The sequence below is a fragment of the Centroberyx affinis genome, unplaced genomic scaffold, assembly GCF_046629955.1.
Source record: "Centroberyx affinis isolate AG114_WGS23_722 - 3 ecotype Tasmania unplaced genomic scaffold, CSIRO-AGI_Caff_v1 ptg002210l_1, whole genome shotgun sequence".
Lineage (NCBI taxonomy): Eukaryota > Metazoa > Chordata > Actinopteri > Beryciformes > Berycidae > Centroberyx > Centroberyx affinis.
The window spans coordinates 84,992-97,198 of record NW_027280513.1 but is presented as its reverse complement, the minus strand read 5'-3'; the positions used below and the strand labels follow the sequence as shown (position 1 = coordinate 97,198).

Sequence of the window (12,207 nt, the reverse complement as noted above, 5' to 3'; positions counted from 1 at the left end):
AGCTCTCCAAGGCTGAGGAAGGAGAAAGTGACGGCAGCTAGAACTTGGCCACTAGTGAGATGAAATTCGGGGAGGAGACGCTTGAGCGCTGCGGGGTACGACATCCAACGAAAGCCCTAAAATTGGACAGCCTGGAAGACGAGTCAGCCCTCTCTGGATCCTGCGCCCCTCCACAGCCGAAGGATGAGAGGGGCAGACTTTCACCTTAGTTGCCAGGGATGTCTGTGCACTACGGAAAGGCGTCCCCCTCCAGCATGTCCAATGCTATGTTCTTCCTGATGCTTTGCAAGGTAGGTCATCCCTACACCACTGTCATCCCATAACCAAAAAGGCTTTTCCATCAACATCGCAAAGTGTGTGCAGAGCATCTGTAAACTGCTAACAAACAGTTTATGAATCTGTCACAATTTTCATGTGTCAAGACAGTGTGTAGCTATAAATGTACTGTGCTTCATAATATATTCTTCATAAATATGGCATATTTTGCAGCCACAGATGTGTTTGCATGAATCCTTGATCAAGGTGGCATAGACACCTTGAATGTTGCCTTACAAGCAAACCATCTTCCCTCTCTTACTCTAAGAAATGCTGTTATAAAGGTGGTTGTATGTCCAGCAAACACATCCACATGTTCCTATGAGAGTTATGTCTTTATGCATGTTGTTGACAAGTGTAAATGTTACTCAAACAACATTAGCTTGAAAATAAAGGCAGGACAATCTCGAACGCCTTTCAGCTAGTTGTTTATGGAAATGCATTTTTGACACTAACAATTGACATGATATGATGCATTTATTAGTTAAATTTTGTGCTCAGCTAAAACCTTAAAGTGATCTTAAATCAATTTATTCTTCTCATGAGAGTTAAAGTTCCAGCACATATAAAGCAAAGCTTTCAAAAGGATTTTATGAAAAGGCTTGCTATGATCCCTTCTATGAAAATGATACACAGAAATATTTCAGTGTTAATAATATATTGAACCTCCCCTTTTTCTGTCACATTTTCAAATTCCTTGTTCATCAATTTAAGATGTAACTTTCTGCATGTCTGAACTGAGGAGTGAAATATAATTGTCAGTAGTTCAGCATGAGGCTTTGATGCATGATAAACAATTCTCTGCGACAGCAATTCTTGTCCAATCCAAAATAGATCTGTCACTCTCCCTTCACGGATAAAACAGTAAGCACAGGTTATGGAAAATGGGTCAAGCTTACTATTGGCAGTACTTCAATGTATTTTTCGCCAAGAACTGTGAATCACTCCATCTTAAAAGAGCATCCATCATGCATTCACACCTATGTCCCTCTTTGTATTGCTCTACATACCTTTATTAGTATATGTTTCTGTGAGTGATGCTCTGTAATGTGCCCATTTGTGTGTGTGTGTGTGTGTGTGTGTGTGATGGGCGTCAACCTGCATGTGCGTGTGTGTGTGTGTATGTATATGTATACATACTTGAGCGGGGATGGGAGACGTTTGCTTTAATTCCGTTTTAAAACAATGCCAAAAGCGACTCTGCCTGTCAGAGCCTGTTAGCATCTGGAGTTGTTTGACATGCTCAGGATTATTCAAGTGGCAAAAGGTTTTACTCTCCACTGATCTGGAGATGTTAGCTTCTATTAGGTGCAGCAGGAGTGTCTGGATTTGTTGTCCCAGGTATGGCATCGCCCCCCTCTCTCTCCCTTGTTCTCTCTCTCTCTCTCTCTCTGCTCTTTTTATACAAATGTGCTTCTGGCTCTTGCTCTAAGAGTGTATAGCCAGGTGTGAGCTGATAGTTTGTGTTCCACGCCTTGTAAGACAAACACTAGTGTCTCCTCTGAAAGCACTGGACTCTATTTAGGAAGTAGATGATAGATTCGTTTTGAATGTGGCGTTGTACATCTTTGGCTAAAGATATGTATTTGTGTCAGCTCTTTCCTGAATGGCCCTGACAGCAACACTAGAGGCCTGATCAGAGGGAAAAGTTAAGACATAACACTCACAGAAGTGTAGGAAACATTGTAAATGAGCTCCTGAGTGACAACAGGAGTCAATACTTAGATACCTAAATCCTCTGTACCTTAGAATAGCTCACAGTCAAATGTCTAATCAATAAGAGGTGTTGTCAGTAGAGTAGTGGACTGGTTTAATAATCACTTGATTCGATATGTTTAAGCCACACTCTGTCTATATACTTTCTGAGTGACTTTAGTTTATAGCTTGTTATGGATGATAATAAATGTGAGCTTGACACAGAGCATCATGCCTTGTCCAGCGCAGGTGTTAACCAGAGAGTGGAAGTCATTATGGGTGGTTAATGATTATGGCACATAGCAAGATGCCAGCACTGGCAGCCACTTGAATCAGAACACTCTCTGTTGTACAGTGTACAGACTGAGGCGGCGGCTGATTGGATGAGGAGCCCCTGGAAGGCGTCCAGAGCGTTTGTTTTGTGACGCACAGCTGTACTCGGCGGTAAAGCCGCTTCCTCGGCGCCCAGGTTTTGGCAGAGCCTGGACCCCACCCCCCCCTCCCCACCTCCCCACCCCCCTCCCTCCTTCTCCCTCAATATCCTTGTGCACGTTTTTGTTTTTTTCCCCCTGTTTCTGCTGAGCGCTTGTTTATATCAGCAGCGAACAGCCGTCTTCATGCATGAGGGCACATCCAGCGCGCCACACAAAGAGTTCCATTCAGGTTGAGGGAAGCCCTGTTTATAGCGCTCCCCAGGAGAGGCAATCAAAGCCCATTGTTACAGATCAGAGGCAGAGAAAACACTTTCAGCCCATCGGAAGTGGAGTGGGATGGGTTTTTTTTTACGTTCTTCGGGAATACAATGCATGTCGATGATTGGACGTTACTATCAATCTATGGACACTATGGATACCATATGGGACGGTATCCTATCATGAATAAGAAGAATCATTTCATTGCTCTTACCCTTACAAACTGGCCTGCATAAAATGCCTTTCGAATAAGTAATTAATCAAAACAAAAGCTATTGATGGTGGGCCTTTTTTAACTGACTTAATATGTTCTATGCTTCTGTGTTTGACTTATGAAATCATCAAACATTTCTACAAAAGGATTGGCCCCAAAGTCTCCTAAGATTTTAACTGATTAGAATGACTGACTTTATCTTAGCTCAATAAATTTCAACCCCTGCAGATTTGTCCTTATCATAATCTATCTATCTATCTATCTATCTATCTATCTATCTATCTATCTATCTATCTATCTATCTATCTATCTATCTATAAGACAACACTTAGACTTTGATGTAATGTAATAGATTCCTGGCAGGTTATGATTTCTGCCAAGACCTTTTTCTTCTGCCAGACAGTTTGAGAATGCAATAAGTAAGTGAAAGAAAAGGAAAGTATCCCTAACAGGACCTGAGAGTGCTGCACGAGTGACATAAAAATCTCCCCTAAGGCAGATCTGTTCCAAAAGGTTACGTAAACCTCAGTTACAACAATGGAAGCTCTGCAAATGAACCTTAATAATCTGGAAAGGTTAATTACAGTAAACAATTGTGTGAAAGTAGATTCATCATCAGGCAACAGAAATGCCTTGGAATGCATGTTTGTGTTTGATTTTGTGATTATGGCAGTAGACAACATCTTAATGCTGAAATGCTTAACTGGTGGATTTAGCACACAGGCCAGAGTGTGTTTGTATAAACACAGGCAGGGAAACAGTCTCCCAGCCAAATAAATGGAGAATGTAGAATATAATTTGCCTTGTCATTAAACAGCCCTCCACTCCAAAGCTTTTGGAGGATATTGTAATTATCGATGTAACCGACTCTCGTTTTTTTTTTTTTGCTTTTTGCAAGTGCTGTGAAGTAAATCAGCCAAAAAAGCAAGCTGTGTACTCATGTGGTAATTCAAGTTACTTCTGCTTTCACCATCCACAGTAAACTCTTCTGAGCTTGCAGTGAAGAATCTGTAGTTTATCTTGCGTTTAAACATTTTACTAAGAGGAATTGGTCCCTGTTCTATTTTTAGTGTGGATTAGTTTACATGCTTTATTGTTGCAAGTCCACATATAAAACCTATTGACCCGCAAAAGGAGCGCTGGTCCCCTGGGAGCTGTTTGGATGCCAACCTGCGCAAGCTGCTGCACCCGAGGGCTTAAAACATACAGCCAGGCGCTAATACTCCACACCCTGCTTCACAAATCAGTACACACACTCACGTGCACGCACACACACACACACACACACACACACACACACACACTGAATGTCTATGAGATCAAAGGATTCCCATATCTGTTGAAATATCACACCTGAGGAGTGCCTGGTGCGAGGGTTTCCATAAGCGCATTCACTTTGTTTGGAGTGTCTTCTGTCTTATTTCACTTACCATGCCCCACGGAGACACGGCCTGGGCCATTCCTCCGATGTCCAGTGTGTCAGTCAACTTGAGAAAACAGACACCAGGTCTGTTTTCACAAGCATGGGGTCATCATGGATGCAGCCATTCATACTGTTAAACTGAATCTCAGCTCCAGGTTTGGTTGGCATCTGAATCTAACAAACACCAAGATGAGAGATAATCAGAAATTAACAAAACACTGATATTCTATAGTCTAGTAAAGTCAAGTAAAGTCTAGTAAAGTCAAGTAAAACGTTTTTGAGTAACACTACTTGCAGCAGATTTTATAGCGTGTTCATAATGCCTGAATACAAGCTTCACACAACAGCTACAAGTGATTATGTTCATTTCCTACTGTAAAACCTGTCATTTGTGTCATAGGAGTTGAACGTCAATTCATTAGAAGTTTCAAAATAAAGGTCTGCATGACAGTTGCCATTTCTAAGAGGACAAGATGTCTCTGGGTCTTGTGAAAGTGTCACAAGGCAGTTTTTCACACACTGTGTTATGTTGTTATATGCACCACCTGTTTGCACTGTATTATCCACCTGTCCAAGTGCTTCTCACCCTCTACTCTAGGCTTGCACTTGCACAAACCAATTACAATTTGTAGAAACCCTTCAAAATTCAAACACAACAAAATGGAAAACACCTATTGTAAAAGCCATGTCTTTTGGTTAGATTGCGCAATTGCCTGTAAGATTTTATTTTCACATTTCTGCCTAAACAATTAACACACCATCTCCATGCCTCCATGCCTGTTATGAAGCCTGTATTCAGGACTTATGAATATGTGCTAAATGGGTTACATGTAAAGTGCTACATCTATTTACCACAGCGAATGCAAAATGATCTGAATATTCCACCAGGCAGATTCTGCATTTCACATTAATGAAACAGCTTAAGCTATCGAATAGCAGAACAGACAACAGTGAGGATTCTCATGTGGTGGTTGACATGCTTTTTCAGTATTTAAACACAGGAGGTGATATTTTATTCAAGGAGTGACGCAAAGTAATTTATTTTTGATGGAAAATCTTATCCCATATCCTTAAATAAAACATCAGCCGTATGAAGGCTTGAGGAAACGTAATGCAACATGCAGGAAGCAACAGTGTGGCGGCGCTGCTATTGTGCATGTACATTATGAATTTACAGTTTGAGGTCTAATGTGTTTTTGTGTGTGTGTGTGTGTGTGTGTGTGTGTGTGTGTGTGTGTGTGTGGGGGGGGGGGGGGTATTAGCCCGTTCACAATTCTATCCATTTGTTGTTGCTGCAAAATGTGTTTATTGGTGCTTGCCCTACATTGGAAACACTGCTAAGCCAAGCAGAAAAAGACAACTGACATACTATTGTATTAGCCAGCCATACATTTCAAATTGACATAAACTGTATTGACTATTCTACAGAAGTTTATGAGAACTTGGGAATTAGAGCACTCTTTCAACTAACTCTTTAAGACGTTAAGCCATTCTTTTCTCTGCTTCAATCCTTACAATTCACGTTATAAATGCATTGCTGTCACTCAGAATACAGATTGTTTTCCTGCCACTGGGTTTCTCATCTGACTCTCTTCACTTTTTTCACGTTCACAATATTTTGTTAAACCATATTAACAAGATGATCAAAGGAGAGACAAACAAAACAAATATTATTTTGTTAATTACTTCATTTTATTGCCTACATCTCATACACAGATTACTTTTCCTGTTTATTTCATTGCCATTATCGCTGTCCACCATTCACTGTGCAATGAACATCATCAAAGTAAAATTAACCAGTTTGCATCAACTAACACATGGATTGTGGTTCTCTCTCTCTCTTCTTATCTGCTCACTCCAGATTGGTCTGAGACGAAAACTGCAGACTTTTCCAGGGAAAATGGTAAACACTGTCTACAGTGATGAGGAAAAGGGAATCCAAGACAAGGAAAGTAAGGAGGAGTCCATCTTGGCCATGTTGGGCATCATTGGGACCATTCTCAACTTGGTAGTCATCATCTTTGTCTACATCTACACCACCTTGTAGGTCCCACTCACACTCACAGCACTTGGTCTTGATCAGCAGGCGGATCTGAGCCTGTCTGTGCCAGTTTTGATGACTGACTCTGAGATGAGGCTGGGAGGAGCAACTATGATGCTGGACTTTCCCACCAGCACACCGGATCTAAGACTGTGTGATCACCATATGGCATCTATCCTACAGCACTTCAAACAAACTGTGTTGAGACTATGGGAGACTGGCCCGTTCCTCCGGGGCTTCTCTCCTTTACAGGTAGAATTATCCAGAATATCTGGTCACTTTTGACTTGTACATAACATGCATGCAGCTAAAGAGAGCCGCTTTGGCCCGAAAGGCTCAAAGGGTGCAGCTTTCACCCACACAGGGAAATGAAAGACTGCATAGAGGGCTTTGGAAAACACTTTGCAGAGTATTCTTATTAAAAAACTGAATAATGAAGTGGAAATAATCTGATTTGCTGACATGCAGTGGAAATTGGGGGAAGATGTATGGAGAAAGTAAACACAGGCTAATTAACATTACTGTTAATTATTTTTACTCAAAAACACTCTCAGTAAAACATGATGGGAAAATATATACATTTATTATATGTGAGATTTGAATGGATATGATGTAGGAAATTGTTATTCAGCTTGATTTAATGTTTGTTTTTATACTGTATTTATTACCATTTTCTGAAACTGACTTTGGATGGTGTTCTTTCATTTCATTGGACACTAAATCAGTGATCATCTGAAAATCAGTTACATCTTACATTCACACAATAATAAGTTGTTCAATGTGAGTTTATTAAGAGAAAAAGTGGTGTCTTGAAACAGTATTTTGGCTTTGGTTTAAAGTGCTGAAATGCTACCAGTGATGGGTGAGCTACACATTGTACTTGACTTCAGATGGTGGCTGATCAGATCTAGATGCAGAAATGAGTACTATATAACAATATTTCTGAAGTATTACTTTATAATTACACAACACAAAACACAAAACATGGCTTAGTTATCAGCGATTTGCAAGTTTCAGCATCGTTTCTGCATTTGAGGGTCATCAGTAGGGATGCTCCATTGAACGGAGTTGCATCCATGTGTGACTGGGAATGGTTTTAGCATTGGAAATGTCTTTGGCTTTGGAGGCTCCTGCCACTGAAGAGTTTCTTCTCAGGTGAGATAAGAAAACAGAAGCGTTTGACTCTGTGGTTTAGGCCAGATGCAGGTACCTATTAGCTATTTTGTGAAGTAGGAGGTAGCATTAAATTCTCCCACAAATTTCAATCTGCATGAGTGTATCAACATGCACATTTACAAACAGTTACATTATATTACTCCACTGTAATCTGTCCACTTATCTAAATGTACATAGCATTTACTGAGCTTAAGAGCTCAGGATAGACTGCATACTTTTAGTCAAACCCCAATCTCAGTTAGTGCAAAGTATTTATTTAAAAAGTTAGACTTGTGCATAATGACTGTATGCCTTAAAACACGAGGAAATTGGTATTTCCATGATGTATAAAATGATCAGGTTAATAAGAGCTTGTGAAGGGTTTCACTTATATATATAGTACAGTGCCACTGTTTTACTGTATTTTTTTATTGCTGAGGTCCTAGTGGTGAAAGGTCATTATATAAAACCACGCTGCATCACTCTTGAACAACATGCGAAACCTTCAAGTTTCAAATTCAGACTCTGTGTGAAATGTGAAATTTGAGTTGTATGTGATTGCCAGATCTGGGCCCAGTTGTATTTGAAAATGCTGTAATTTCTGTTGTTTATATAGAATATATATATTTTTTTGCTTATTCTGGTGTTAGATGGGTGGGGATTTTGCCACATAGGACAATAAAGCGATTGCCACAAAATTGAGATGATCATAGGAATTTGAAAATTAATTTAATATATTCTTCTTTGATTGACAGCTTATCTGACACTGTGTTAATTGTCCTGATGCAGTGTACTCCACCCATCTGGGAGTCTAAGCAGGTTAAAACAAAGGCTACACTTTATTTGAAACTGGTATTTCACCCAGGACTGGAAATAAGGGAACTTGTTTTATAGTTGAGGAAAACTCAACTCAGAACTGAACAGAAAATGTGTCAAAAATGATTGCTGTATTGATGAGTTGATCAGGATCTGGGCCAGAATGCACAAGCTTGTACAAATAGTTAAGACTGATGAAGAATCAGGGTCGGTCACATGATCATATGAGCTGATCACCACTCCTGTTTTTAGTTACTTGCTGTAACATTCAGTTGTTTTTCAGAAAGAGGCTATATGAGATGAAGAAAAGCATATAAATAACTAATGTACATTATGTAGAGAATGTATGGGTAGAAGCTACAGGCTACAGTAGGTGTGTAAAATGCTATGTTTGTGTGTTTCAGTCAACAACCTCATGATTTCAGAAAGTGCCTGAGATCACAGTGTCTCAACCTCACCGATCCAGAGGTCAAGGAAAGGAAAACACATACTAGTGAATTTATCTTTCTCGTATTATCTCACTCTGCAAGAACTTACGGCCATCTGTCACACAGCTAGGAGAGTGGAAGAAGTTTGCAGGAAAACATGCATCATGATCCACTCCATTGCATTCATGACTGGGCTGGATTTCTACTACATGGCTTAGCTGGTAAAATCAGTATTTTTTTTTTTTTTTCTTTGGTGGGGTTCTCCTATTCACTTTACAGAATAAGGAAGAGGAAAGCTTAGTAAGCACATGGACAGTCTTGCGAATGTATTCATATTTGATGTGAAAATGATTATTCCTATTATCCTTATTGTTTACTTATCTTTCCTAAAAACAAATGTAATCTGAACTATTTCTATGTTTTATTTCTGTGTATGCTAAATCTCTTTAAACTCATTGAATAGTCTCTTGTTGGTAACAAATGGAGGGGTTGAAAAAGATTCAGTTGTGTCTGATTTTAACTTTCTGTTCCTTTTTTCCTTACTATGATATGGAGTTTTTCAGCCTGCAGTTTTGTTAAAAAAGATCTAAATAAATACATCTTGAAACTGATTTCACTCAGATAAGTACTGTCTTTTTATACATGGATGGAGATCTATGGTAATATATTCAGGCTTATCCAACACAACTGTACAGCAATACTGTACATCAACTGCAGTAGCTAAATACACATCGTTTTTGTAATACACAATTTTCTGAGATTCACTGAGATACAGAACATTTTGCAGCATTGGAAACTTTTCACCTGAGATTTGATAACACTTGATAGCAGTCTGGAAAAAAAAAATCTTTGAAGAACTTACATTCTTCTGAGTCTGACAGCTATATGGAGATTACTACAGAGCCTTGAAGGAGAAAAGCGGGCAGGAAACCGAACTTAAAGAGTCTAAAGCGTTACATTCTACAAGACATATTTCTCTGTCTGGCTGCAAATCAATCTGAAAGATGGAGAAAAACGGAATGAACACAAAGCCAGCAGGACAAAGACGCGGAAAACCAAATCACCCTAAACAAGTTTATTTTTATTCCATCTCCTTTTTGTTTGTATCATTTAGGTCATATATGTGTCAGAATAATTTCCCCCTCCATTAAGAATGCTCTGTGACTGTTAACACACTGGAATAATCCTGTTGGTGGAGAAAAAAAAATGAAACTAAAAACAGCTTGACTCCACTTTTTAAAAAAAAAAATATTGGATTAGGCAACGAACCAAGTAAACAGCAGCGTTGTTTGAGGAACCACAGCTGCTTAAATTCACACAAGCCCAGAAGCCCGCTTTAAGCTATTGTTTCACCTGGATCCAGAAGCCGGCGTAGCCTCGGATCATTCCCCTTTTGAAGCTGAAAGACGCTCGGTGAACAATGTGTGGAAGATTGTGGCGCATCACAGATGGATGATTCAACCGAGCAGATTGTCCATGCAGACACTCCATCTCTATCTAGCTGAGCTGACATCGTTTTTGATGGTTTCACAGAAATGCTGTGCAGCCGATTAATCCATCCACCACACAAGCCACACCAAATCAAGAAGACATGCACACCCATGGCAATGTCATTCTGTTTCTATTCTTATTTAAAGCTCATTCAACCTGTGGAAGAGAGCATTCAAATGTAACGTCACAGAGCAAAGCATCATTTTCAACAGGACACAAAAATGTTGGCTTGTTTTTACTGATCATGGACAGAATATAGATCATCTCACTGGAAAATATGGCCCTTCGAGACAGCGTGATCATGCCCAACATAATAATTCTACTTGACTGGGAATAGGGTCAAAACTGTCATCTGTTTTTGGCAACAACAGTTTTGCTGCAAATAAATCTGAACAGTCCTTTCAGAGTGAGAATCAAAATATTGTTTAAACAAATCATTTCATATAAGTTGTGTCCTTAATCAAATAATTCAGTGGTAAAATTAACATAATCAAGGATCCAATCACGGATGAATCAGAAGCAATGTGCTTTAACAGCTGCTGTTTGACCCGCTATAAGCCCGGATGAAAAGCCAGGGAGAGGAGAGCTGATCCAATATCAGCTTATACCTCCTGCTATATTTCTGATGCTGGCTGTCTCAGGTGATTGGTCTCTTTTTCATATTGTGCACTGGGACTTGCAATGTTATTGTTAGGCTGCCAATTGAAAATCAATACCGCAAAGGATGAAATGTTGCAGCAGTTGTGGAGTAATGTGGTTGTTTTGACAGGAAGGTATTCTGTGTTATTCATGCAAACATGAACCGTATACTGTACATTTCATCACTTTGATCTTGTTTTAACCATTTTACACGTACATTTTACCCATTTAGCTGACACTCTTATGCAGAGAGACTTAAAGGAAAAATCCACCCTAAAACACGTAGACACTGTTAAAAAAAACAGCTATTGGCGATGTACCTTGCATTTCTGAGCCTGTTTTGTTGTTTGCTGGTGTATTTTTCCTATTCCCACAGGTAACTAGCCAAACATAGACAATGTGATGTCACGCTGAGATATTTCTAATGCAGCTACAATGGAGATTAATAGCAAAAAAAAATTTCAACCATCTGAAACCTCGGTAAACGTCAGGTTTTGGTGTCAGTCCCTCAGCATCAAGCAAGAGCTTCTTTCAAGACTCAACATTTTGCACCGACGTTCAACAATCACACAGGGAGAAATCCATCACAGAAGAAGAAGAGATAACGATTTCTCCACCGACAGCAGCCTCGATAGACCAGAATGCAATGCAGCCACAGGCCATATTGGATTTTGAGTAAGGGGTGTGACTCTGACTTTTTCTCAACTGGAAAAACTTGCTGTTTTGCTCTTAATATCACTCTCACTCTCTCTCCACCTACACATGAAACCAACCGCTAGATGCAACAAAGTTCAGGGAGATTCTCTGGGGGTTGTCGAAAGGCATTCTGGGAAATGCAGGAAATCACGAACTGAAGTAGAAGTAGAGCAGGAATGTTGAAGGAAAGTGGGTCCACCAACACTTCATCACCAAATAACTCCTGAAACACACTGAACAGCACATAGTGATGATATATAACAGTGTAAGAGTATCTGAGGGTGAATTTTTCTTTAACTGTGACGGGTGAAATGTCTCATGAAAGGACAATTCGTCAAGACACATGGCTTTTGATGGAGACATCGGCTGTTGCACGCTGGCCGAGTCTCTAACCACTCGGCTACAAACAACCCAAGACAATTTACCTGACCATTCGTCTATGCCACGCTCAACTATAAACTCTTTGAGAAAAAGAATTAGATCAGACCGTGGTCATATTGATTTAAACTAATCTTCAGTACTCTAAGGCAAAGGCCTGAACAAATGGGACAGGAAAACTAAGTGACCTGTACATGCAGTCAGAGTTCACCTAGGAGTTTCGA

At 39.8% G+C, this 12,207-nt stretch overlaps 1 protein-coding gene across 1 annotated transcript; it reads left to right on the top strand.

The window, feature by feature from the left end:
- The first annotated feature begins 254 nt into the window (after positions 1-254).
- On the top strand, positions 255-6,386 carry tunar (TCL1 upstream neural differentiation-associated RNA). Its single transcript, XM_071532560.1, has 2 exons — positions 255-290; positions 6,201-6,386. The coding sequence occupies exons 1-2, from the start codon at positions 255-257 to the stop codon at positions 6,384-6,386; spliced, it is 222 nt and encodes a 73-aa protein (XP_071388661.1).
- The last annotated feature ends 5,821 nt before the right edge of the window (positions 6,387-12,207 follow it).